Consider the following 24,150-nt stretch of genomic DNA (forward strand, 5'->3'; position numbering starts at 1 on the left):
AAATCATATTTTACACTATTGTATATTTTATATAGTTTTGAATACATATTGCATACATTTAAGCTCGTTTAACAAATATTAGAAGTAAAAATAAAACATTTAGAAGTAATTCGAGTGTAATGGCCCAGTCTCTGTTGTCCCGTTTCCACCGTTCACCGGGAACTTCTAACTTCAGACGCCCTGCGTTTCGTAGCAGAAATATGCTGTGACTGACTTCATAACCTGTCCATAAACAATCAACAATCAATCAATCATTTCAACATAATACGTATTTATATTCTGTATCTTTTTTTGAATAAAATCATAAAATGTTATGCAAGGCATCAGGCGTTTCCATCACGCAACACTCGTTTAGGTGACTCACATCACGCTCTGTGTGTTGCTTTGCATTAAAAAAAATGATATACAGAACAATAACGAATTTATAGATACAAAAATGTACACAAATCTGTATTTTACCGAAGACACGCACCAATTTGACGGAGCTGCACGGCTCTCTCCTGAAGAGGTAAATAACTCAACCCCTGGGTTGTTAAGTCTGACCCAGGATCTGGGTAACACAAAAACTACCCAAACACTGGGTTGTTACGTCTGACCCAGGATCTGTGTTACACAAAAACTACCCAAACACTGGGTTGTTACGTCTGACCCAGGATCTGGGTAACACAAAAACTACCCAAACACTGGGTTGTTACGTCTGACCCAGGATCTGGGTAACACAAAAACTACCCAAACACTGGGTTGTTACGTCTGACCCAGGATCTGGGTAACACAAAAACTACCCAAACACTGGGTTGTTACGTCTGACCCAGGATCTGGGTAACACAAAAACTACCCAAACACTGGGTTGTTACGTCTGACCCAGGATCTGGGTTACACAAAAACTACCCAAACACTGGGTTGTTACGTCTGACCCAGGATCTGGGTAACACAAAAACTACCCAAACACTGGGTTGTTACGTCTGACCCAGGATCTGGGTAACACAAAAACTACCCAAACACTGGGTTGTTACGTCTGACCCAGGATCTGGGTAACACAAAAACTACCCAAACACTGGGTTGTTACGTCTGACCCAGGATCTGTGTAACACAAAAACTACCCAAACACTGGGTTGTTACGTCTGACCCAGGATCTGTGTTACACAAAAACTACCCAAACACTGGGTTGTTACGTCTGACCCAGGATCTGGGTAACACAAAAACTACCCAAACACTGGGTTGTTACGTCTGACCCAGGATCTGGGTAACACAAAAACTACCCAAACACTGGGTTGTTACGTCTGACCCAGGATCTGGGTAACACAAAAACTACCCAAACACTGGGTTGTTACGTCTGACCCAGGATCTGTGTAACACAAAAACTACCCAAACACTGGGTTGTTACGTCTGACCCAGGATCTGAATAACACAAAAACTACCCAAACACTGGGTTGTTACGTCTGACCCAGGATCTGTGTAACACAAAAACTACCCAAACACTGGGTTGTTACGTCTGACCCAGGATCTGAATAACACAAAAACTACCCAAACACTGGGTTGTTACGTCTGACCCAGGATCTGAATAACACAAAAACTACCCAAACACTGGGTTGTTACGTCTGACCCAGGATCTGTGTTACACAAAAACTACCCAAACACTGGGTTGTTACGTCTGACCCAGGATCTGGGTAACACAAAAACTACCCAAACACTGGGTTGTTACGTCTGACACAGAAACTACTTTTTAGAGTGCAATAAGAGTGAATAAGTAAATTGATTTTCCTTTGTAAAATGAAGCATTTGTGCATTTTGACGACGCGTTTATCTAAAGAAATACTTCAGATGAAGAAATACGTGTGAAAAACACTAGAATGTAATCAATCTGTAATAAACACCGTCTGCTTTCTGAATGAGCGATCAGTGAGATGTTCACCTTCATCGATCGTCAAGGGAATTCTGGAGTTTCCATGCAGAGATTAAATTAGACGGACTGATGTCAGAGGAGCTGAACTATCGTTCGTCGTTCAGTTTCACTCGGGCGTTTTGTTGTCAGAGGAAGAGTGACACACACTAATGTATTTCTGTCATTTCTAATGTTGTTTTGACGAGCGTCTGACCTTTCCAGCGCGGATCAGACAGGCTGTCCGGGAACATCTTCCTTCACACACGTCTGAGAGTCAAGTGTGTGTCGTGTGTGTGAGTTTGAGCTGTTGTCTTACTGACGTCCTTCCAGTGTATTATATCACAAACACATCTATTCCTGATGGAGAACACACTTATTTTTGAATATCTTTTATGCCATTGACTAATACAGATACACACTACCAGTCAGAATAGTAAGGACTCAACAAGGCTGATCAAAAATACTGTATTAATATTTTTACAATGTAAATCATCTGTTTTCTATGTGAATATATAGTAAAGTGTAATTTATTCTTGTGATCAAAGCTGAATGTTCATCATCATTACTCCAGTCTTCAGCGTCACATGATCCTTCAGAAATCACTCTAATATGAGGATTTGATGCTCAAGAAACTTTTATGATTATTATCAATGTTGAAAACAGTTCATATTTCTGTGGAAACTGTGAAAGGGTTTTTTTTTTGGGGGGGGGATTTTCTTTCTTTTTTCTCCAGGATTCTTTGATGTTATTTGATAAGATAAAAATAAGAATAACCAGTGCATTTGCGCTGCTTTGACGTGAGGCTGAAACAGATGTTCATGAGTAACTCGTTCTGCCCCGAAAATGAAAGCCAGATGTTCCTTGTAACTGTCAACCACAATTAATTATCGTCTGACTCGCGTCTGTTAAAAACTTTACTGTGTTCCTGAAATATAATTGTAACTCCTAAAAATATTTGTAAATACTCTGTAACTGCCCCTGTTGGCTTGACCAGTGGTTTTGCATTAAAAATATGATGATGTATCATAAATAATTTTTCTTTTGCGTTCTAAACCTTTTACACAAAGAGCATTTATGATACTTTTTATGTTTTCAGAGCTGTTTGAATCATCATTCACTTTTCATACATCTCTGTTTGTGCTTCACCGAAGAATGAAAGTCAAAGAGGTTTGAGAAATGATATTTGTGGGTGAAATAAATTGAGTTAAGTAGCTTATATTAAAATGCGTTTGCTGGTGATTTCGTAATGATAAGCGAAGCAGACACAAAGGTTATGAAGTGGATTTTGATGCCGGATTTGTACGTTTATCACATTAACATTAGTGTAATGTAATCATATGAGATATGATATCATAAGAGAAACATTTGATTCAGTTTTAAAGTGTCTTGAGAGTGGCTATAAAATCTCTTCTGAAATGCATTAGAATCTATATTTCGAATAATGTTTTTCTGTATAGCAGTGCAACTCTTTTTGCGTCTTCTGAATAAATCGTAAGCGTTAAAAGACCGTCGGCTCCCAATTACACGCCTGATTAAAATGCTCAGCGGTCGACTCCGTTTTAATGGCTAATGTTTATTCAAACGCTTTTATTCTGCTTTGCTAAATCTAAATATATTTTTAGAAATATCTGTCCAAAAACAATAACATAATCAGAACATGTTCAAGGTCAGTGGCTCACGCTGCGCTGGAGAGACGCGCTGAATGCTGAGTTTCTTAATTAGCGCAGTGGTGTTAATTGATAAATATTCCCCGCGGCACCATTAAGAGGGAGTGTGTGTGTGTGTGTACGCGTGTGACGCGGCAGACGAGGATAATGAGACACACTGACCTCTACTTCACACTCACACGCATTTAAATGCATCTCAACGTTTTGTGTTTGTATCAATACTGGAGTCGATCCTGAACATATCAGTCAATATAAAGCATGCATGGCAACAGTTTAATGCATGGCAACACACGTTTATGGATGCTATCTATAATATACTTGAACTAGTAATCAATATTAGTAATTGCATTTGCAAAACCCCAAGAAACAAATGTTTTATTTTTATGGTTTTTGGTGTGCATGTCTGTAGCCTTGAGCTCATATATATGTTAATGCTCTCCTAAGAGTGAAACAGTATTGATTACATCATATTGCTCTCCAGGCTTATCGACAATCAGATTCTGTCTAGGATGAAATTGTTCCTCTTATTAATACCAGCAGATCTCAGACTAGAAGCAGAAAGTAGAAAACGGTAGAAATCGCTGTCAAATCGATTAATCGTGATTAATCACATCTATTTAATATGTAAGTTTATAATATAATATATGTGTGTGTATATACAGTATATATGCATATACATACACACACATACTCACACACTCACATATTTACAATCTTTTATTAGATGCGATTAATAGATTACCTATTGGATATTAAAATTAAATTAGATAAAAAAATAATATATATGTGTATATATATATATATACACGTACATATTTTTCTTTTCTTTTCTTTTTCATTTAATTTAATTTTAATATCCAATAGGTAATCTGTTTATATATATATATATATATATATAAAAATTAGTTTTTATTTAATCACAAATATTTACAGAAACGTATATACATACACACATTTATATAACCTATTGGATATATAAATAATTAATTTTTTTATTATATTATATGATAAAATGTATATATATATATTAGTGGTGGGCCGTTATCGGCGTTAACGCGCTGCGTTAACGCGAGACTCTTATCGCGCGATAAAAAAAATATCGCCGTTAATCTATTCCCCAAATTGGGTTGGGAGATGATGACGCAATCTACCCGCGGCCGCGAGGTAAACCTCGCATACGCATATTCGTCGTCATCTTAAGTAAACACGGCTGAAAGTGAAAGCTGCAACATCCATTATTTGGACTTGGTTCGGATTTAAGCCGTCCGACAAACAGCAGCAAACTATAGACCTTATGTAGCTCCGCCCCTTTTCAGCGCTGCGCTCATTGTCTTTTGACTTCCGGTCTGTATTTTCACAGCGTTTTGCGTGTTTATTAATGAACGGCTCGTTTTAAAATCTTCCCGGTCGATTTACATTTGTTTAGTCATCTGCTTTAAACATTACAGTCCTCATGATAACTTTCGTTAACTTTACATTAAGTAAATCCACTTAAAAAGCTAATTACTCCTGGACAGAAATGCCATATAAATATACAGAGCGACCGCAAAACGGAAGTTAAAAGACAATTTTCCAAAGATGGCGGCGCCCTTGTTTCTCTGGCGCATAAGGTCTATAGACAGAGTGTGTGGGGTAACGGTTCGGTAAGTTAACACACGACTAATCCGTTCTACCACCTCAAATTCAAAACGAAACATGATATCACTGAATACCAGCGCGCGCGTATTATTCTCATTCCAATATATCTTAGTGGTGTAACGTTAACACATAATCTCTGTCTATGCCCGAGTTTAAGATTCGTTGTTGTTTCTTTTTAACTGAAAAGACATCAGTTAGACAATATTATCACTTTAAATTTGGGGTTTCATAAGCTCAAAGCTATAATAAACATTAGACCTACTTAAGTCTCTGCAGCTAGTGTACTTAAATTTTATTTATCTGCAAAATTATGTTGTATACTTACAGTTTTGCACAATATATGTTCTCAAAACTACATATACCCTTTAAAAAAAATACATTTAGCAGTTGTTTAGCAGGGTCTGTGTAACCTGTTCTGAAATGGTTTTATTATAATATACTGTATATCGTTATCGCAAGAGGCTGCAATGTATATCACAGTATAGATTTTAGGCCATATCGCCCATCCCTAATTGATAGCCTATAGTAGTTGATAATAACATAGGCCTACCTAATGTTGCCTATGGACGGTAACAGTATAGTAGTAACCTTTACAGTCTATGAGTAGAACAGCTTTCTCAAGCAGTCTGTGATGCATTTTGGAAACAGGAGATGAGCCCCTGGTCTAATGCGCCACCTGGCTTGAGAAACCCGTTCACAAAGACTTACTTTTATAGTCATTATTTGGGTAGCACACATATTCTGAATGCCTTCGGCAGAATTCAAATGAGCCATTTTAATCTAGATTAATCTAGATTAATTTCAAAATTAATCTAGATTAATCTAGATTAAAAAAATTAATCTATGCCCACCTCTAATATATATATATATGTGTGTGTGTGTAGGGCTGTCAAACGATTAATCACGATTAATCGCATCCAAAATAAAAGTTTGTTTTTACATAATATATGTGTGTGTACGGTGTATAATTATTTTCTATATATAAATACACACACACATGCATGTATATATTTAAGAAATATTTGCATGTATATACTGTGTATATATATTTATATTATATATAATTTATATTATATATAAATATTTTATATATAAATAACACATTTTTCTTAAATATATATGCATGTGTGTGTATTTATATATAGAAAATAATTATACACCGTACACACACATATATTATGTAAAAACAAACTTTTATTTTGGATGCGATTAATCGCGATTAATCGTTTGACAGCCCTATATGTGTGTATGTATGTATATGTGTGTATGTATGTATGTGTGTGTGTGTGTGTGTGTGTGTGTATTTATGTATACAAACATCACTGCATTGACAGCGATTCAAAAGCGCCCTCAGTGATCATGTGACCTCAGCAGTCAGTGCTCGACATGTGATCTCAGCAGTCAGTGATCATGTGACCTCAGCAGTCAGTGCTCGACATGTGATCTCAGCAGTCAGTGGTCATGTGACCTCAGCAGTCAGTGATCATGTGATCTCAGCAGTCAGTGGTCATGTGACCTCAGCAGTCAGTGGTCATGTGACCTCAGTTTCAGGAGGCGTTTGAGTTGTAATGACTCGAGGCTCAACACATGGACCAGTTTAACCGGAGCGGGTCATTATAGGTTTCTCTAACTCTTCTCATCAGTCTTGTAAACGACACTGGCTTGTCCAGCATGTAAAGACCTGCATCTCTAACACAATTACCCTGATGGATGACCGTCCCGCTGACCTGCACACACTCGCACACACACTCGCCCTCATCCATCTCAGTGATGAAGCACGGCGAGCTACACCCCGCCGTCTTTATCTGTTTCCTCCTCCCATAATGCCCCTCTTCACGGTGGGCGGCAAACGGGAGATTTGAGCCGGATACGGAGGATCAGCACTTTTGACGGACGCTTTATTGACTCGCATTTGCAGGAGTAAATTGGCTGTTAGAACGGCCTCTTGTTACGGGCCCGAATAAAGTAATGAGAATGAATCGGCCCTGTCGCCTGACTCCTCTCAGGAGCCGTTACCGAGTCTCCATGTTTCTCCGTGTTATTCAGATGGAGAGCGTCTCTGTCCGCTAGATGAGGATCCTCTCGTGATGAAGACGACACGTGAGCCGACTGAGTCTTCTTTACTAACACCGCCGTCGTCTCTGGCTCTTTATTTCTCCTCTTTTCTAAGTCTTGAGGAAGAGTCGCAAATCCTGCCACCAAATGTCTCCGCAAGATCAAAAGAAACGAGTTGCATGAAGAAAATGAAGCCAGTGTTTAGGATCATTGATCATTTAGATTTTTGCATTGTCTTATTTTCAGGACAATTAAACGCATTTCTCTCTAATTCACATTGAATGTCATTAATGCAATGCATCATTCGTTCGTTTGTTCGTTCGTATGTTCATTCATTCATTCATTCATTCATTCATTCATTTCTATTCATTTTATTTGGACTCATTCATTCATTCATTCATTCATTCATTTCTGTTCATTTATTTGGACTCACTCATTCATTCATTCATTCATTTCTATTAGTTTATTCATTCATTGGACTCATTCATTCATTCATTCATTCATTTCTGTTCATTTATTTGGACTCATTCATTCATTCATTCATTCATTCATTTCTGTTCATTTATTTGGACTCACTCATTCATTCATTCATTCATTCATTCATTCATTTCTATTCATTTATTCATTCATTTGGACTCATTCATTCATTCATTCATTTCTATTCATTTATTCATTCATTTGGACTCATTCATTCATTCATTCATTTCTATTCATTTATTCATTCATTTGGACTCATTCATTCATTCATTCATTTCTATTCATTTATTCATTCATTTGGACTCACTCATTCATTAATTAATTCATTTATTTATTCATTCATATTGTAGTCATTCATTCATTTTGTATTCATTTATTCATTCATTCGTGTTCATTCATTTGTATTCATCCATCCTTTTTTATTCATTCATTATTTCTGTTTGTATTACTCACTCATTTATTCATACAACCTTTTATTTTCATGTCAATGAAACACATTTACCTTTAAATCTCATTATTGTAATGGATAATTCACTTGTTTGTTCACACGCCCATTCGTTTATTCATTCATTTGTTTGTTTATATCAATGTATACAACATAGTATGTTAATTTATTTATGCTGATTTAAATAAACAAATAAAGAAAATTGTACAACAATATATATTATTAAAAACAAACCAAGTCAATAATGTGTCCTGATAATAATGCACACCAAGACTTCTAGTCGTTATGTAAAATGTCATTTCTTATTTTTGATTTTCCTCAGTTTTTTGGGGGTGTAAAATACGACTTGGGCATGTTTCCATTCAAACTAATGATCATTGTCATCATTTAGGAATTTTGATGAGATGGAAATAACAGTGCAGGAATTAAGCGCTGTGAGTTATTGGACACGCTGAATATTGGCTGGAGTTTATTCACGTCTGTGTTTCAAAACTCGGTTCATGATCCAACGCATTAAAAGCAGGAGTCGTGAATCACATCACTGACTGACCAGCTCACAGAGCTAAAGTCATTCACTCAATCATTCATTTGTATTTATTTCTTCATGCATTCATTCATTTTGTATTCATTCATTCAATTTCTGAATTCCTGAATGAATGAATAATTGAAAGTAAAGCAACATCCAGTGATTGGAACTTTTTACAAGATGACCTGAGATTGCAGACCCTGATGGTGTTAATGAATATTTTTGAATATTTGCTTAGTGAGCTGTTAAAGGAAGTAACAATTTGTAAATGTTAAAAAAAAAATAAAAAAAAAATTCTTTCTTCTTTTTATTTATTTATTTATTTATTTATTTATTAACTTATTTTGGATGATGTTGTGCTGCTCATGTTGGCCAGGTCTCTTCTGTAAAAGAGATTTTTAATCTCAGAAAGTGTTATCTGGTTAAATAAAGGGCAAATAAAAGTAAATAAAATAAAAACAAAAGTGAAGAGGACGAGCTGTCAAACCTCTCCGGGTTTTTGAAGTGCCGGGTCTGAAGAATTCAAGTCAGCTTTATTTATATAGCGCTTTTCACAGCGTGTGAACGAGTGTTTCACAGCAGCTTTACAGAGATAACAGGAGAATAATGCAACAGAGTGTGTTTCTAGAAGAAAATAGTGTCACAGTCCAGCTTAAAGCGGTGGTATAATGGCCTTTTCACAAGATGTAAAATGTCCTCAGTGTGTGTGTGTGTGTGTGTGTGTGTGTGTGTGTGTGTGTGTGTGTGTGTGAAGTTTCAGCTCTAAATACCCCACAGATATCTTTATATAGCATGTTAAAGTTTCGTGTCTGTCCCTTTAAATGCAAATGAGCTGCTGCTCCCGGCACAGGGGGCGGAGCTACAACAGCTTGTCTGTGTGTGTGTTAATAAGTAAGTTCAGTGATGCTTCATTTTTGTTGTAAAACAGTTATTAATTTAGTTCATTTATTTAGAAAACAGTGACGTCATCGTCCAGCTCAGTTCTCGTATAATAGTGTCAATGCAGGAGATCGATAATATTGTTGCGTATTAAATGAAATGTTAAATGTTAGTCCTGATGGATGAATCGCTGAGATCTCGGACACACAAACCCTGAGGTCAGCGTTGGAGGTCGAGTCGAGGCCTGACGGAGACTCTGCGTTGGAGATAAACGAGTGTAATTCCTCTCCGTCTCACTCGGATTCGCCCGATGACCTTTAAGACCGACGTTAGCGAATCCCGCGTGATATATCCGTGCCGGAAGAACATGTGGTTCACATCACTCCCGCTCGTGTGTCTCTAAAGGTGCTTTATCCCGACGGACTCGGCCAGGGAAGCTTTGCCAGAATCAGCATTGTTATGGGCAGCGGTTGACCTCTGACCTCTGACCTCTGACCTGGGACGGGTGATCGAGAGGCCGGCCCGCTGAAATTATGATTAACTTATTAAATTTGTTCAGCCATTATAATTGATTTGCTTCCATATTGTTGATTTGATTGTTGGGGGAATTTGATTTAATGCGTCTTGCTTTTGCATAAGGTCAAAGGTCAAAGTGAGGACACAAACTTGATTGGATGCGAGATTGAAAGAAAAGTTGTTATATCGGTTTAATAATTCAGTGCAATGTTGTAAAAATAATATAATATAATATATTATTGCACTATTATATTATTGAATATAATACACACACATATGTGTGTGTATATATATATATATACAGTGTGTGCAGAATTATTAGGCACGTTGATTTTCTGATCATATTTTTTTTCCAGGCACATTTGACCAATTTCAAACCACATTAATCGTAATAACTACAATTAATTTTGTATTTAATCATGTATAAGTGATATATAATTGTTCATGAAGGCTGGAAATGAAAAATGCCTTATTTTCAGGTGTGCAGAATTATTAGGCAAGTTTTCTTGTACAGATAAAATAAGCCAAAAAAGAGATTTAACTCAGACTAAAAAGTCAAAAATTATTAAATGCCCATGAGAAGGATGCAATACTAATGCATTATTAGAGATTGCAGTTAAGGCATGACCATTGGACAGTGAAATACTCATTGGGTCTGCAGGGTCTGACAAATACAGGTGGAGAAGGAAAGACACACGTTAACTTTAAAAGAATGAAGAATTAAGGTGAAGAATTAAGTGTGAAACCATCAGGAACCCTTTAGTCTCCAGCACCACCATTTTCCAGAACTGCAACCTACCTGGAGTCTCCAGAAGAGCAAGGTGTCAGGATCTCAGAGACTTGGGTTAGGCAAAGAATCCTAAAAAATGACCCCCTCTTAATAAGAGTCACAAGCTGAAGAGTAGTAAAATACATAAAGACTGTTTTTTTATAGGCTTTATAGACAGACAGATTGAGAGTGACTCTTGAAGGACCAGCACCACATCCTCTTCTACCACTGTTTGAAGAATTCATCTTCCAGAATACATTTTAATACGTTTTGTGAGTTTATTTTTAGTCCATCTCTGGAAAACGGACTTCAGGGTAGGAGATGGACTAAAAATAAACTCACAAAACGTATTAAAACGTATTCTGGAAGATGAATTCTAGAACTCTTTAATAAGAGTTAAATCTCTTTTTTAGCTTATTTTATCTGTACAAGAAAACTTGCCTAATAATTCTGCACACCTGAAAATAAGGCATTTTTCATTTCCAGCCTTCATGAACAATTATATATCACTTATACATGATTAAATACAAAATTAATTGTAGTTATTACGATTAATGTGGTTTGAAATTGGTCAAATGTGCCTGGAAAAAAAATATGATCAGAAAATCAACGTGCCTAATAATTCTGCACACACTGTAAATATGTATATATATGTATATATGTGTGTGTATATATGTATATGTGTGTGTGTGTGTATATATATATTCATTCTGTAATTGCAATATTTAAAAGATATTATAATATTGCAATTATAATATACGTATTCTAACTTAAAGTACTTAATTAATGTTCTTAATCTTATAGTCATCTGTGCACTTAATTATAAAAGAAAAAAATAAGTCTCCTTTCATTGTAATAATAATATTTTGCTTCTTCTGAAATGATTGTCCTTTATAGTTTCTGTAAATCATGGAAATATGTATCAAAAATATCATAGTTTCATGTTTCAGTCAATAAATCAAATGATGCTTGTTCATTCTACTCAGCTTTTATTTGTTGTTTTAGTTATTATTCATCTAATATTTATATTTTCTTTAGTCTGAGCTTTATTTCCATCAGGAAAAAAACATTTTTAATAGTTTTAGTCCACAATAACAACACTGTTCAATTCAACTTACATTTTTCCAATTCAACAAAAATGTATTTCAGTCCTCACACATAATTTTCCATAATGAAGAAAAAAAATATGTATAGATAACCAAAAAAGGTCTGAAGCCTGTGGTTATTATGCCGACTCTTTATACATCATCATTTAATGAGCGTCACTCGGGATTTGATTCATAAAGATAATAAGACAATTTCCAAAATGTACATACATGATTACAAATGTACACATATCAGATATTATTACAATAGTGCACATATGACATACACAGATTATTCATATCGAGTTATCTAATTATTTACCAGCTTTTTTTAAGCATTAGTGAAGTTACTCCGCAGGTTTAGCAGAAACTCTTCTTCATTAGTCTCGATTCCAGTGTTTCTGCATTAACGCCTCCGTCACGTTTGTCTGACGTTATTGTTGCGTTTGCCTGGTGATTGTTTCTGCTGTTCCTCATTTTCCTGTTTCCCGCCTGTGTTTCAGGTGACGGATCGATCCGTGCAGGCGTTCGCGGAGAACTGTCCCGAGCTGCAGTTCGTGGGGTTTATGGGATGTTCGGTCACGTCACAGGGAGTCATTCACCTCACCAGGGTAAGATGTGCCAAACCTGTTCATAGCTGGAATTATTCACCTCTGTTATTATATTATATTATATTATATTATATTATATTATATTATATTATATTATAGTATAGTATAGTATAGTATAGTATAGTATAGTATATTATAGTATATTATATTAATACATTATTAAATATAATATATATATATATATATATATATATATATATATATATATATATATATATATATTTATTATCTATTAAACAATATAATATTAAATATATATTTAATATGTATTATTTATTATTTATTAAACAACATAATATTAAATATGTATTTAATGTATTATTTATTATTTATTAAACAATATAATATTAAATATATATTAAATATGTAGTATTTATTAAACAATATAATATTAAATATATATTTAATATGTATTATTTATTAAACAATATAATATTAAATATATATTAAATATGTATTATTTATTAAACAATATAATATTAAATATATATTTAATATGTATTATTTATTATTTATTAAACAATATAATATTAAATATATATTTAATATGTATTATTTATTATTTATTAAACAATATAATATTAAATATATATTAAACAATATAATATTAAATATATATTAAATATGTATTATTTATTAAACAATATAATATTAAATATATATTAAATATGTATTATTTATTAAACAATATAATATTAAATATATATTTAATATGTATTATTTATTATTTATTAAACAATATAATATTAAATATATATTTAATATGTATTATTTATTATTTATTAAACAATATAATATTAAATATATATGTATTATTTATTAAACAATATAATATTAAATATATATTAAATATTTATTATTTATTAAACAATATAATATTAAATATATATTAAATATTTATTTATTATTTATTAAACAATATAATATTAAATATATATTTAATATGTATTATTTATTATTTATTAAACAATATAATATTAAATATATATTTAATATGTATTATTTATTATTTATTAAACAATATAATATTAAATATATATTTAATAATATATTAACACTCTCTCTCTCCCTCCCTATATATATATACATACATACATACATATTCTGTAACTGCAATATTGTAAATATTATAAAATATTATTGCTATTATAATATAAATATTGTAAACTTAAAGTCCATTAATGGTTTGAAAGTTGTTTTATAGGTTTAATTATTCATCTCAATAATTATATTATATCATATTATTAATAAATAAATAATATAATATTGCAAGTTATATTATAGAGCAGGGGTTTTCAAATTGGGTGAATGTGAGCCTCCCCTTAGAGTAGGTAAGGACAGCCGAGCCCCCCCTTCCCCAAAATCCCGTCCGCCTGCCCTAACCCACACATGCCTCTGCAGTAAAAGCCATCTTTTGTGTGTTCCAGGCAATGATGAGTTTCAATAACAACTGATAAAATGTAAATATTATTTTATTTCCACAACTTTCTTAAAAGTGCATTCATAAACGATTCTTTGCAACAACAAATAATTTCCAACTTCATGCAGGCCTAATTGAGGCTACTTTTAAAATCACTGAACATCAGTAGGCCTAACCACAAGTCAACAGAACATGCTTAACATGTGCAATCGGCGCCAGAGCTACCGCCGACGACACCTGACGGCTGAAACCGGCACGGTGTGTCTGGGCTTTAAGCGCATATTTGAAGGAGATGCACATCATCTCGAACAAAATCAGCAGGTGTGGAAAGAGTACTGAAAAAACATACTCAAGTAAAAGTACCATTACATTCCAAAAAATGTAGTGTGAGTAGAGTAAAAAGTACTTGTCCAAAAAACTACTTGAGTAAGAGTAAAAAAGTAGCTTATTTAAAAGTACTCATGAGTAGTGAGTAGTGAGTACTGAGCTGCGGATTCTACCCCCTTATAATAAACACTGTGCACTACCATTTATAAAAAAAAAAAAATAGCACTTACTGTAATTCACATTATATTTTGTTCTTTGTCAGAAAGATTGCAGAATATCTATCATCCATCTTTTTAAAATGCATCAAATCAGTACACTCATCACCATTTACATCATATTACAGTATTTGAAAAAAAAAAAAAATTAAAATTAGGTGAAAGGCCACTGAGGCTGAGTGTGCTATTGTTGCACATAAAATATCAATATTCATAACTGTGCAAAGAATTCAAAAACCTTTAGAAACTCATATGATAGTTCAGCATCACACACCATGAGATGGGTTAAATAGAGAGATTAAAAAATACCCAATTTCTCTCCAAAACGGTACCAATTTTAGTGTTTTGATAAATGAGAATCACTAATATTATCAGATTACCTCACCTAATGCACTGAAGAAGCCTAAGATAGTAAGCTAACACTAATTACACTGTAATTCCATGCTATTAAATATGTTACAATTTAAACGTAAATGCACATTGTTCTATAAGGGTGGCATCGTCCCTTACATTTTACACGGCTACATTTACTCACATTGTAATGCTGAAGTGAAGCCAAATGAAGACGGATTGTATGAAATGGATCAATAAAAAAACGAGCTGTATAGTTTATTAACGAGCTGTAGTCACGCACTGACAGGAATGCAGTTCAAGTTAACGGCATGGTTCATAAGGTGCACTGATACTGAATCTGGCTGCATGACGAGCGCGAGACGCGGCAGGGCACAGATCGTGACGCGCGTCTCTCTATAATGAGAAGTGAAGTAAATGGGAACGGGAATTCACCGCATTATGAACTCGTCACGCAATACTACGTGGGAACGGATTGCGAAAGCGTGGGCACTGGGCATGGTTTATGAATTTGTGGGTGCAGACTGCAAAAACTGAAGGCACGGTTAACACATGAGAGCGCGGATTAGAAACTCGTGGGTACGGTTTATTAATCCGAGGGAACAGTTTGAGAATTCGTGAGTAACGTTACTGTTTATAAACTGAGCGGACGGATTGCAAAACCGTCGCCACGGATCGTTTTTTTACTCACACAGGTGACTTCCCGGGCTCCGTATCCTCCCTTAATGCTGACTTCTGTTGACTTGGGACAAGGAAACGACGCATTTTAAAGCCAATACTCGCGTCGCACACACAATTACCGATATCAATAGAGCTGCATACTATTTTTTCTTTGCGTGTCGCGCCTCCCCTGTGGCTCTTTGGCGCCCCCCAGGGGAGGCGCGCCTCACCTATTGAAAACCGCTGTTATAGAGTATATATTATTAGGGGTTCAAGCACGAAGTGCTGAAACCCTATTGTAATTGTACTGATTTTTATTATTAGGGGTTCAAGCATGAAATGCTGAAACCCTATTGTAATTGTAAGGATTCGTAAAACGCATCGTGCAGGCCAAACCGTAAGGCCTAGAGACGTGAAACCTGGCCAGATGGTAGGCCTCAGTTTGGGGACAACCTATCAGAGTATGACCCCGAATGGCCCATAGGTGGCGCTACAGCAACCAAAAGTTCAAAATTGCCCATAACTCTTAGACCGTTTGTCCCGGGATCAAGTGTCTTATATCGTTGGAATCCTTGGCTCAGGGCGGACAAAATGGCTATCTCCGATTTTGAGTTAGGCAGGGAAAATGTTCTGCTATGTCGAATTTTGTCCAAAACCTACTTTTGCGAACTAGTCCCTGGTTTTTGGCCCGATCGGAACCAAACCAGTCTAGGACAATTCTCTGGACTCTCTAGATCAATAATTATCGAAAAAAAGTTGAACTTTTGCGTTTGGGTGGCTGTAACAGGGTCATTTAGAAAAGGGGCGTGGCAAAATACACTCAAAAGCCTATAAATCCCAAAGGAAAACTCAGAACTTCACCAAAATTGATGAGCATATGTGTCAGCACATGGTGAGGAAGCATGCAGAGTTTCATGGAGATCGGACCATAGGTGGCGCTATAACTGGCAAAAAGCCTTCATTCTTATTAGGGGTTCAAGCATGAAATGCTGAAACCCTATTGTAATTGTAAGGATTCGTAAAACGCATCGTGCAGGCCAAACCGTAAGGCCTAGAGACGTGAAACCTGGCCAGATGGTAGGCCTCAGTTTGGGGACAACCTATCAGAGTATGACCCCGAATGGCCCATAGGTGGCGCTACAGCAACCAAAAGTTCAAAATTGCCCATAACTCTTAGACCGTTTGTCCCGGGATCAAGTGTCTTATATCGTTGGAATCCTTGGCTCAGGGCGGACAAAATGGCTATCTCCGATTTTGAGTTAGGCAGGGAAAATGTTCTGCTATGTCGAATTTTGTCCAAAACCTACTTTTGCGAACTAGTCCCTGGTTTTTGGCCCGATCGGAACCAAACCAGTCTAGGACAATTCTCTGGACTCTCTAGATCAATAATTATCGAAAAAAAGTTGAACTTTTGCGTTTGGGTGGCTGTAACAGGGTCATTTAGAAAAGGGGCGTGGCAAAATACACTCAAAAGCCTATAAATCCCAAAGGAAAACTCAGAACTTCACCAAAATTGATGAGCATATGTGTCAGCACATGGTGAGGAAGCATGCAGAGTTTCATGGAGATCGGACCATAGGTGGCGCTATAACTGGCAAAAAGCCTTCATTCTTATTAGGGGTTCAAGCATGAAATGCTGAAACCCTATTGTAATTGTAAGGATTCGTAAAACGCATCGTGCAGGCCAAACCGTAAGGCCTAGAGACGTGAAACCTGGCCAGATGGTAGGCCTCAGTTTGGGGACAACCTATCAGAGTATGACCCCGAATGGCCCATAGGTGGCGCTACAGCAACCAAAAGTTCAAAATTGCCCATAACTCTTAGACCGTTTGTCCCGGGATCAAGTGTCTTATATCGTTGGAATCCTTGGCTCAGGGCGGACAAAATGGCTATCTCCGATTTTGAGTTAGGCAGGGAAAATGTTCTGCTATGTCGAATTTTGTCCAAAACCTACTTTTGCGAACTAGTCCCTGGTTTTTGGCCCGATCGGAACCAAACCAGTCTAGGACAATTCTCTGGACTCTCTAGATCAATAATTATCGAAAAAAAGTTGAACTTTTGCGTTTGGGTGGCTGTAACAGGGTCATTTAGAAAAGGGGCGTGGCAAAATACACTCAAAAGCCTATAAATCCAAAGGAAAACTCAGAACTTCACCAAAATTGATGAGCATATGTGTCAGCACATGGTGAGGAAGCATGCAGAGTTTCATGGAGATCGGACCATAGGTGGCGCTATAACTGGCAAAAAGCCTTCATTCTTATTAGGGGTTCAAGCATGAAATGCTGAAACCCTATTGTAATTGTAAGGATTCGTAAAACGCATCGTGCAGGCCAAACCGTAAGGCCTAGAGACGTGAAACCTGGCCAGATGGTAGGCCTCAGTTTGGGGACAACCTATCAGAGTATGACCCCGAATGGCCCATAGGTGGCGCTACAGCAACCAAAAGTTCAAAATTGCCCATAACTCTTAGACCGTTTGTCCCGGGATCAAGTGTCTTATATCGTTGGAATCCTTGGCTCAGGGCGGACAAAATGGCTATCTCCGATTTTGAGTTAGGCAGGGAAAATGTTCTGCTATGTCGAATTTTGTCCAAAACCTACTTTTGCGAACTAGTCCCTGGTTTTTGGCCCGATCGGAACCAAACCAGTCTAGGACAATTCTCTGGACTCTCTAGATCAATAATTATCGAAAAAAAGTTGAACTTTTGCGTTTGGGTGGCTGTAACAGGGTCATTTAGAAAAGGGGCGTGGCAAAATACACTCAAAAGCCTATAAATCCCAAAGGAAAACTCAGAACTTCACCAAAATTGATGAGCATATGTGTCAGCACATGGTGAGGAAGCATGCAGAGTTTCATGGAGATCGGACCATAGGTGGCGCTATAACTGGCAAAAAGCCTTCATTCTTATTAGGGGTTCAAGCATGAAATGCTGAAACCCTATTGTAATTGTAAGGATTCGTAAAACGCATCGTGCAGGCCAAACCGTAAGGCCTAGAGACGTGAAACCTGGCCAGATGGTAGGCCTCAGTTTGGGGACAACCTATCAGAGTATGACCCCGAATGGCCCATAGGTGGCGCTACAGCAACCAAAAGTTCAAAATTGCCCATAACTCTTAGACCGTTTGTCCCGGGATCAAGTGTCTTATATCGTTGGAATCCTTGGCTCAGGGCGGACAAAATGGCTATCTCCGATTTTGAGTTAGGCAGGGAAAATGTTCTGCTATGTCGAATTTTGTCCAAAACCTACTTTTGCGAACTAGTCCCTGGTTTTTGGCCCGATCGGAACCAAACCAGTCTAGGACAATTCTCTGGACTCTCTAGATCAATAATTATCGAAAAAAAGTTGAACTTTTGCGTTTGGGTGGCTGTAACAGGGTCATTTAGAAAAGGGGCGTGGCAAAATACACTCAAAAGCCTATAAATCCCAAAGGAAAACTCAGAACTTCACCAAAATTGATGAGCATATGTGTCAGCACATGGTGAGGAAGCATGCAGAGTTTCATGGAGATCGGACCATAGGTGGCGCTATAACTGGCAAAAAGCCTTCATTCTTATTAGGGGTTCAAGCATGAAATGCTGAAACCCTATTGTAATTGTAAGGATTCGTAAAACGCATCGTGCAGGCCAAACCGTAAGGCCTAGAGACGTGAAACCTGGCCAGATGGTAGGCCTCAGTTTGGGGACAACCTATCAGAGTATGACCCCGAATGGCCCATAAGTAAGTAATTATATTGGTTTTATTGAAGAACACTGTTAAAATATACCCATGTAAAATGAATTATATAAACTAATATAAACATAACTTATGTACATAAATAACAAATGCCTGCAGAGGGTGCCAGCGGCCTGGTTGTTGTTACACTAAGCCTGGCATTATCAAATCCTTGTTTAATATTGTCCAAACAATTAATTCAAATGTCAACTTAACCTTCAATATTTGGCCACTTCTGTACGATAGAAATGCTACAGTCACTGTAATTTCTTGAACGAGAACATGTGCACATCAAAACATGCAAACTCAGAGCAAGATAACTTATATTTTGAAATCGCAATGTTTAAACTTTTATTTTGAAATCGCGATGAACAGCAGTTTGAGAAACCCAGATGTGCTCCAGAAATGATAACAGTGCAACTATGAAACACAAACTGCGTCCGACTTGCGTTCCCATATTTGCACGTTATTGGAAACCTAAACAAACAGCACTGCAGAGACTGAGTTTGCTTGGAGCAGCGTTTACTGTGGACGGAGCTGAGGTAATTTTAACATGTAACGTTAGGCTAATCTGCACTCATGTAATTGAAGCGTCTTCTCTGTGAAAAAAACAAACAAACAAAAAACAGAGGATATATTTATTTAACTGAATCACAGCCTTTGTGATTTCACAATGGCACTATGCTATATTATGACTGTAAATGGTTTTAAATATCGCGTTGTCCTAGAAAACTGTAATTCTGCGGTTGTTGGATTCTCGTCTGTGGAATGCACCACTTTCGGTATTTTGCCAATTACTCGAGGGGTAAATTGCAATCAAGGATTTTTTTAAATCGAGTACTTTACTATAATCGAGGAATCGTTACAGCCCTATACTGGTAACATAGTTTTATATTATTAGATCACAAAGAAATGCCTATAGACAAATAAATATATTTTCTCAATAACATATCCAAAAAACATATTTGTGTGTGTGTGTGTGTGTGTGTGTGTGTGTAAGCATGCATTATTGAGTTAACATGGAAAAACTGGTTTGATTTAGTGCAGAAAACTGGTGCAAATCATTAAGTTTAAAGTGAAAGTGAGCCAATAAGTGGTCTTCTACTGGCTTCTGCTGGCCATTCTACTTATTAACTCTTCGGAGTCTTGGGCTATTTTGGCCGTTTTTGAGTACTTTTTACACAGCACAACATCACCTATATGAACAGACAATTAGTTTTTCACTTTGATGTACTTTATCAACATACTGGACCCAAAATCACACAAAAAACACAAAATCCGAATAGAAAAATTATAGTTTTTTACTACAAAAAACACAAACATGCTCAATGAAGCATTTTAAAAGGTTTAAAATGTTAACACAAGTTGTAAATGTCAACATATACAGGTACAATTCAGATATAATCAAGCTATATACAAAAAAAATATGATTTACAAAAAAAAGCAGGTGTAGCCATGGGCTTTTTTCTTTTTCTTTTTAGCTTTGCCACTTTTTAAAACAGTTCATGCACACAATTATACAGAGAGCTATATTTAAGGCCTTGCATTCCCAGAGTATGAGGGTTCCCAAATAGTGCAAATACAACATAAAAAAGGTAAAATTGAGATAAAATCAAACTATATACAGCAAAAAGCAGGTGTGGCAATAGGGTTTTTTTCTTTTCTTTTTTGCTTAGAAACTCTACAAAACACAATGTACAATTACACAGACAGCTACATTACAGGGCTTTCATGAGCTTGAGTAAGAGTGTTCCTAAAAAGTGCAAATATACCATACAAAAGGTAAAATGAATACAAAATCAATATCAGGATCACTCTCGGTTTTCCAGGGCTCAGAGCTGTGGTGTGGCTGTCCTGACTTTGCTGGAGATCTTGATCTGGTTTGACTCTTCCTTCCACCCCATCTCTTTGTAGGCCTCTGTCTGCTTGTTGTCGAAGTGGTAGATGACCCAGGCTGCTCATCATCTCTGTACATGTCAAGACACACGCAAAAAGATTAAAGATTGTACATCAAAGTTCAAGATGCTCATTGGCACATATGTACAACAATTACAGTGAAGCAATCATTGGCAATGAAATTCTTGTTCACACAACCACACACACACACACACACACACACACACACACACACACACACACACACAGACAGACAGACACACACAGAAACACACACGCACAGACAGACAGACAGACAGACACACACACACACACACAGACAGACATACAGACAGACAGAGACACACACACACACACACACACACACACACACACACAGATAATATAATATACAATAAGCTAAAAGTTTGTCTCACCCCTCGTTGTGAACCACAAAAGCCGAGTCGTCAATCTCATCATAGCCACTTTCTGATTCCGTCGATGAACTGTAAACAACATCGTCCAGTTGGTAGAACAAGTCGAGGGCTTGTTCAACCAAAAATTTTCCTGCCACAAAAAATACCTAAACTATCTACACTACTCCTAAACTACTCTCAAAATCTACTCAAACTCTTCCAAAAACTAGCAATAACATCTCTGTCTTTCTGTCTATTCCGTCAATATCCCGTCGGCGCCTTTCAATTTCGCTTCTTTGCACAGTTGGCTCCTCCTCCACTCCGTAAAATGTGCAGCATGAAGAGCAGAGTCAGCAGATTCACACATTTTTCTCCGTTTTGTTTTATGACAAAAACCGACGAAGTTATTGGAATAAATGCGACGCCTGTCGCATCCCATCGTGCGTTCTTTTACGAATGCGTCAATATTTTCAATATTTTTTTTATATAAAGTTTAAATGATCATATCTCCGTTTTTACTTGGTCTAGCAACACAAAACAAAAAGCAGAATAGAGTTTCAAGCCAGCACTTTCGACAGAAGTGGACGGCAGCGCTCGACGTGACTTTGTTTTTATAATTCAACGTCTTAAACCTGTCATGTGATTTGATCACGCCGGTGTGATCGGCGACTCGGAAGAATTAATGAAGTCTTTTCACATGTGCTTTTGGATTCACTTGTATAACAATAACTATTATAACACAATCATATTTTGTCAGTGTTTATCACTTCATTTGCACTGACACTTCACATAATTGCTAGTAATGTGGTAAATCACGCTAGAAACATGGTAAGTCATAGTAAATAATAGTAGAATGTGGTGTATCAAGGTAGATCATGTAAGAATCCTGGTAAATAATTCTAGAACGTGGTATATCATGCTAGAACATGGTAAATCATGGTAAACTATGCTAGAACAGGGTAAATCATGGTAAACCATGATAAATCATGATGAACTATGTCAAATCATTTTAGAATGTGGTATATCATGATAAATCATGCTAGAACATGATCTTTTCCATCTATGATGTCAGTGGTTACATGCTTGCTAAATAAAACTTAATAACTTTTGATGCTTTTGTGCTTTAAGGCCTTAAAGGCCTTAATTGCTTGAACCCCGATAAATGCTGCTTGCAGCTTTAATTAGGGGTTCAAGCACGAAGTGCTGAAACCCTATTGTAATTGTACTGATTAGGGGTTCAAGCACGAAGTGCTGAAACCCTATTGTAATTGTACTGATTTTTAGGGGTTCAAGCACGAAGTGCTGAAACCCTATTGTAATTGTGCTGATTTTTATTATTATTAGGGGTTCAAGCACGAAGTGCTGAAACCCTATTGTAATTGTGCTGATTTTTATTATTAGGGGTTCAAGCACGAAGTGCTGAAACCCTATTGTAATTGTAAGGATTCGTGCTTGAAACCCTATTGTAATTGTAAGGATTTTTAGGGGTTCAAGCACGAAGTGCTGAAACCCTATTGTAATTGTAAGGATTTTTATTATTATTATTATTATTCTTCTCCGCTAAAACGCATCGTGCAGCCCAAACCGTAAGAGCTGGAACTTTGAAACTTTGACAGATGGTAGTACAAAAATCGAGGAAAGGTTCAGAGATTATGACCCCGATTGGCCCATAGGTGGCGCTATAACAACCAAAAGCGCGAAACTGCTCATAACTCCTAGACCGTATGTCGTAGACTCAAGTGTCTTATATCATTGGAAAGCTGGACGCCTGACGAACAAAACGTATATCTCCGATTTCATTTCCGCCATGATAGATTTTCCGCCATTTTGAATTTTGTCAAAAATCTATTTTTGCGAACTAGTCCCTGGTTTTTTGCCCGATTGGAACCAAACTAATGCAGAAATGTTCTCTGGAGACTGAATATCAATAATTATCGAAAAAAAGTGGAAATTTCGATTCACGGTCACTAAGGGGCGCCAAAACGTACGTTGTGGGAGGGGCCTATTTTACTAAAATGGCTGTAACTCCCGATGTAAATGAGGTATCTTCACCAAACTTGGTACACATGTGTATGAGCTTACTCTGGGGTCACAGTAAAAAAATCGCGACGATTGGCCTCATGGTGGCGCTATAAAATGAAAAAAACATAAAACAGGCTATAACCACCTGACCGTTAGTCCGATTGACTTGAAAATTGGTATGCAGTGTCTTGGTCCAAGGTGCCATGTATGTGTATGAGGACATTTGCGTATCTCAAAAAACATGGCCGCCATTGGCCAATGAAATTTTAACACCTATTAGACAAGGTTAACGGAGGCCGATCGGAACGAAACTCAATGGGCATGTTCGGCTCATGGCCCTAAAGGTCTGTAAGAATTTTGAAAGAAATTGGCCACTAGTTGGCGCTAACGAGTTTTACGGCTCTGTAATCACGTGGTGTTACAAATATCCACACAATATGCATATCATTTGATAGATCTCCTCATCCTGAACAACTTTGCCTCAAGAACCATTGCTGTCAATCAAACTGTTCATTAATTATTCATTAATATGTTAAAAACCTACTTTTGCGAACTAGTCCTAGGTTTTTTGCCCGATCGGAACCAGACCAGTCTAGGACAAT

The 24,150-nt window shown here is 36.6% G+C and overlaps 1 protein-coding gene across 2 annotated transcripts in view; it reads left to right on the forward strand.

Annotated features, from left to right (window-relative positions):
• fbxl17 (F-box and leucine-rich repeat protein 17) overlaps nucleotides 1–24,150 on the forward strand; it is a 290,219-nt gene that overhangs the window by 95,236 nt on the left and 170,833 nt on the right. For both annotated transcript variants that reach the window (XM_079896532.1, XM_079896531.1), the window contains exon 6: nucleotides 12,443–12,550. In XM_079896532.1, the coding sequence (XP_079752658.1) occupies nucleotides 12,443–12,550 (108 nt within the window). The remainder of the gene's footprint in view (nucleotides 1–12,442; nucleotides 12,551–24,150) is intronic.

Source organism: Squalius cephalus (genome assembly GCF_949319135.1).
Source record: "Squalius cephalus genome assembly, chromosome: 16".
In the NCBI taxonomy this organism is placed as follows: domain Eukaryota; kingdom Metazoa; phylum Chordata; class Actinopteri; order Cypriniformes; family Leuciscidae; genus Squalius; species Squalius cephalus.